Consider the following 5205-nt stretch of genomic DNA (forward strand, 5'->3'; position numbering starts at 1 on the left):
GTTAGGGTTACATGGGGTCCCAAAATTGCACTTGGCATGACACTCCAGGCTACATGCTCTGTGTTTGAGCATGAACATAGTTTGGCTGTCTTCATTGTCAAGGGAGCTTAGGATGCATAGCTGATAGGCTGGATAGCCTTGATACAGGGTAAATTTGTAGAGAGGCATTTTCAGCATTTAAAACCTTGCGCGCAAGGTGTGAGTAGACCAATAAAGATAATTTAATGGCTTCAAGTAATTGTCTAATGTGCTTAGTTGCAAGCGAACGTCAGCTGCAGAGAAGATGTGAACGCTGTGCGCAATGTTGAGAAAAAAAGCGCCCGGAGACCCCACGTCTGCCAGGCGAGCTTGTCCGAGACCCGACAAGCCTGTCGAACGCCAGCCGGACGAGAAAAGGGGCCCGGGTTAGGGTCGCGGGTCATTTCACATGCGGGGGCGGGCGCCGACCTGGCCCGGCTGTCCGCTCGCTCGGTCGCTGGCTCTGTCGCCTTCCCCCGCCGCGACTCGACTCGACTCGACTCGACGGCGGGGCAAGGCTGGATCCGGTAACCGATGCCGGCCGGTCGAAGCAGGGGCAGAGACAGAGGCAGGCAGAGGGCAGACCCGTGCGTGCGTGTGTGATTGCTCGCCCCCGCATATCCTGACCTCGCCGGGTCGGCCGTCGCGATGCTTTCTTCCCGACTCCATCCATCCTCCGTCGCCCTCGATCCCGTCCACCGCACGTACTCACCCAAGCCACCGAGGAAAAATCGATACAATGTCGGCGCTGCAGCAGATCATCCTTCACCCGTACCTCAACCAGCTCGTACGTCTATCGCGGCCCCCCCGTCTCCTCGTCGTCGTTGCGCCTTTGCCGCTGCGCTCGCTCGCTGTAGCTCTCCCTCCTATCGCTGTCGCTGCCATCGTACTGACCGGCGTTCTCTGCGCTCTCCTGACCTCGCCACGCCTCGTGTGCCCGCACAGCTGCGGTTCTGGTCTACGACCGTGGGCCGTGACAAGACTTACCGTACCATCCAGTATGCCGCTCGCTTCCTCGCCTGGTACGAGTACCGCAAGGGCGCCACCAAGGAGACGGTCGCCCGCCTCACCACGATCAAGTCGCAGCTCGGCCTCAGCAGGAAGCGTGAGTGGGCAGTTTTGGCAGAGTTGGCGGCAGCAGCGGCGGCGGCGGCGGCGGCGAGACGGCCTGCTCTGTGTAACAGGCCAGCGCGATGCAGTGTCGAGTGGATGGCGTGCCCTGCCCTGGTTCGCAGCGCTGACCGACCCGTTTCCGTCTCATCCGCTTCCTCCCCCCCGCTCTCGACTCCTCATTCGCTATGCTGGCTTCGCCTTTCGCCCTGCCCGTCCCGCCCGCGCCTCGCCAGTGATGCGAGTGGGCAAGTTCCTGGAGCACTTCCAGGCGGCGCTCAAGGCGACGACGATCCAGGATCCGGTGGTGTCGTACGCCGCCATTGGCCGCCAGCTCGGCTACGGCTTCTACCTGATCCTCGACACGCTCCAGTGGCTGCACTCGTCCAAGGTCTACACGTTCTCTGCGCCGACGGCGGCGTCGATTTCCAAGAACGCGGCGCGCTTCTGGATGACGGGATTGACCTTCTCGCTCCTGTCGGGCAGCTACAAGACCTACGTCCTCAACTCGCGCCTGGCCGCCGCCAAGCGCCCCAGGGCCACGGCGGAAAAGGAGGCCGAGAGAAAGGTCGAGCTGGCCCAGATTTCGACCGAGCAGGCCGCGGTGCGCTACCAGATGACCCAGGACGCCCTCGACTGGGTCATCCCCGCCACGGGCGCCGATGTCCTCGCCCTCGACGAGGGCATCCTCGGCCTCGCCGGCTGCGTCTCGAGTCTCATGGGCGCCAGGACCCAGTGGAGGGCCGTCAACGGTCCCGCTGGCGCCAAAAAGTAAACCTCCGGGATGCCTGGAACCCGCACGCCACGCCGTGCTCTGCTGCGCCGCTCTACGATCGTCTAGACCGATGCGTCCTGCGAAGCCCGCGTCGCCTCGGGGCATGCCGTCGGCCAAGGATGTTGAAAACCCTTCCTACATCCGCGCCCCCGGATGCGTTCTACTTTCGCAATCTACGCCTTTAATCATTGAGTTCGAGGGGGCCAACCTGTGTGTCGCAAGGCCAGGAGGGCCTCGGCGTCGGCGTGTGCGGCGCGCGGAGACGTCTCGACGCTCCTGGGTGTGTGCAGCGGGGGCTGGTGTGGGCGTTGGAGCGAAACCAGGCCGAGGTGGTGCTGGGCTAGGGCCAGGCCCTGCCGACGTAGAGACGGCCAGCCCGCGTCTAGGCTCGCTCGTCCGCGTCGTCGTCGTCATCGCCGTCGAGGCGGCCCAGGAGCCTCTCCACCCGGCGGCGGTGGCGGGAGCGGGGGCGACAAGAGCACGAACACATCGCTCGCCTCCGTCAACGAAGGAGCAGGTCCCCTACTATAGGGGCGGGAAGCGAAGGAGCCGCCCCCGAGTCATCTGCCTCGTCGACGTCGGCGTTGACGTCGTTCTCGATGCTGTGCGCACGGAGCTGACGGCCGAGCGAGCGGATGGGGAGGGGGTACGCCTCACCCGACCCGTTCTCGTCCGCACGCTGCGGACTACGGCCTGCCTGCCTGCCTGCCTTCAGCCCCTGTCCCTACGCCTACCCTCGCCCCATCCTTGCACCTGCCCGTGCCCCTGCTTCGTTCTCTCCTGTCCCTCAGCGCACGGTAGGGACAGCGCGCGCACCCGACCGAATGACGGCGGTGCGGTGTGATACACCCCAAAAGGGGTCTGTTCTGCAGCCCAGGCGAACACAGCACGAGCGCAAACGAACGAAAAGCAAGGCTGGACGAACAAAGGCACGGCTGGACGAACGAAGGCACGGCTGAACGAAAGCTAGCAAGCAAGGGCTGGGTCTGTCTGCGATACGAACGAGTGTGGGGACGGATTGCGATGCGGGGCGAAGCGAGAGCGGGATCTATAAGGGATACATGTGGCGAAGGGGCAAAGGAGTGGGGTAAGGCGATACAAAGACACGAACGACTCGATTCGAGACGAGACTGGGCTGGGCCGCTGCGATGAGTCAAGGGGAGGAGCGATGCGGGGGAGTGAGGGAGAACGGGCTAGGGACGATCGCTGAGACCCGACTGGGATCGTGGGGAGAGCAGCGGAAAGACGATGCGAGGCAAGGCAAGACGGGGCGCTGTGCTGTGATGCGATGCAATGCGTTGCGAGGAGGGACTAAAGATGATCGCTCAGACTCGACGCCACCGAGCGGCCGGTGGGGCTCGAGAGCATGGTGCTGTGCGCCTCTGTCGTCGTCCCGCTCGCACCGGCTGCCTCCTTTTCCACATCGCCGCCCCAGCCGCGCTTCGACGGCTTGGTGCCGACGAGCGTCGACGCCGTCATGTAGCTGTCCTTGCTCTCTGCTCCCTCCTCTTCGGAGCCGCCGCGGCCGCCGCCGACGTCGTCTTCGGTCTGCTGCATCTTGACCTGCGCCGCCTTGATGTCTGACGGGATGTAGGCCGCCGGGTTGTACAGCACGAACACCAGGACGGCGAGCGAGACCAGCGCCGCGTCGAATGCTGCGCGTGGTGGCGTGAGGGGGCAAGGCAAGGGAAGAAGGGCGAGGGCGAAGGAGAGGAGACTGTCAGATCTCGTGCGTCGAGCCCTGCCTCGCCATCGAGGCAATGCCGTCAGATCTGGCACGGCTCTGTGCGCCGCAACCGACGACTCACCATAAAACGTCCACTCGCTCTCGGAAATGACGCCAATCCAGCCGACGGCCATCTCGACGGTGCGGTAGACGCTGCGGAGGAAGATGAGCCAGCTCGAGACGAACGTGGCGAGGATAAAGGTGCGGGTGCGCGCGTTCCAGACGGCCTCGTCGCGCGGGGGGTCGCGGCTGACGCGGTAGCAAAAGCTGGCGAGGAGGAAGTTGAAGAGGGCGTAGCCGAGCAGCTGGATGGCCAGGCCGACGACGACAATGTTGCCGCCCGGGTTGGGGTCGCGTCCGTCGATCTGGGCCACGGCCGCCACGCCGCTGCCGCCGCCCTGGACGGCGAGCGAGGCGACGTCGAGCGTGACGAAAAAGGGAATGATGAGAGACGGCTTGATGATCGAGTACTTGGACGGGAAGATCGAAGTCAGCTTGCCCAGGATGGCAAAGTCGATCTGTGCGCGTCGGAGCAGGGCGACCGGGGGATGGGCGGGCACGGCGAGACAGGAAGTTGGCAGGGGCGGGGAAGGATCGTCGGTGCAGACGAGGCGACGGGAGGGTCAGCATGCGTGAACGGAGGGCGCGAGAGGATGAGACGAGACCCGGAACTCGGGCCGAGCGCTCGGACGATGCCGTCCAGTCCACCAACCCGCGCAAGGGCGTGCCATCGTATTCCCGTTGTTCAACACCACTCGGCCCGCGACGATGCATCGAGGAAGAAAGAAGCGAGGCCGTTCACGACATCGCCCCGCACGGCGACCACGCCGTACTCTTACTCACCGCCGCGAAGAACGCCGGTGTGATGACGAGGATGCACTGCATGGCAATGTAGGGGTTGACGAGGAAGGGTTCAAAGTGTCCCCAGATGCGGAGGGCGTGCCCGGCCGTCTCGAGGAGGCATCCGAGGGTGAAGACGGCCATCCAGGCCTGCTTATAGCGCAGGTTCTGGTAGAGGTGGAGCGACGAGAGGATGGCGAAGACGATGACAAAGACGATGGGCGCCACGAGGTAGGGCCGGTAGCCGTATCCGGAGAAGTGGTAGTCGACCGCCTCGGGCGTCATGCCGGGCGGGAGCGTCATGCGGGCTGCGAGGCGGTGCATCCCGTCGGCGAGAGGGGCCCACGCGGTGGTGTCTTGGAGTGCCATGGTGGTGGTGCTGGGTTGGGGAAAGGGATGATCGATGCTGCCAAGGGGGAGCGAGGATCTCGAGCTGTCGTCCAGGGTGAGGAGGAGACCGTGGAGGGATCGAGGTCGTGGACCGTGAAGGCTTCGAGGTCGCGGTTGGAGCCTGAGCTGCCTTGAAAGATTACGACGAGGGGAGACGACGCGGGACCGGCCCTGGTAGATATAGGCGAGGTATCACGAGGCGGGTGGGAGAAATGGCCGGCTTGGGGGGGAGACAGCGTCGATGTAGGGCGAAAAGGGCTGTGCGCTGGGACGGGCCTGTCAAGGAGCAGCTAGGCCGGGCGGGGGCGGTGCAAGGTTGCAGCAGGAGATGCAGAGGCCGGGAGGG

At 64.6% G+C, this 5205-nt stretch overlaps 2 protein-coding genes across 2 annotated transcripts; one reads left to right on the forward strand and one right to left on the reverse strand.

Annotated features, from left to right (window-relative positions):
- Window positions 1-757: 757 nt before the first annotated feature.
- PFL1_03243 (uncharacterized protein) lies at window positions 758-1903 on the forward strand (the record flags this gene model as incomplete). Its single annotated transcript, XM_007880760.1, has 3 exons — window positions 758-805; window positions 964-1123; window positions 1365-1903. 3 exons carry the CDS (start codon window positions 758-760, stop codon window positions 1901-1903), a joined length of 747 nt encoding a protein of 248 aa, XP_007878951.1.
- Window positions 1904-3214: 1311 nt separating this feature from the next.
- PFL1_03244 (uncharacterized protein) lies at window positions 3215-4838 on the reverse strand (the record flags this gene model as incomplete). The annotated part of the gene is made up of 3 exons (XM_007880761.1): window positions 3215-3558; window positions 3712-4147; window positions 4473-4838. The coding sequence occupies 3 exons, from the start codon at window positions 4836-4838 to the stop codon at window positions 3215-3217; spliced, it is 1146 nt and encodes a 381-aa protein (XP_007878952.1).
- Between the last annotated feature and the right edge of the window lie 367 nt (window positions 4839-5205).

This window comes from Pseudozyma flocculosa (genome assembly GCF_000417875.1).
Source record: "Pseudozyma flocculosa PF-1 unplaced genomic scaffold scaffold00010, whole genome shotgun sequence".
Classification (NCBI taxonomy): Eukaryota; Fungi; Basidiomycota; class Ustilaginomycetes; order Ustilaginales; family Ustilaginaceae; genus Pseudozyma; species Pseudozyma flocculosa.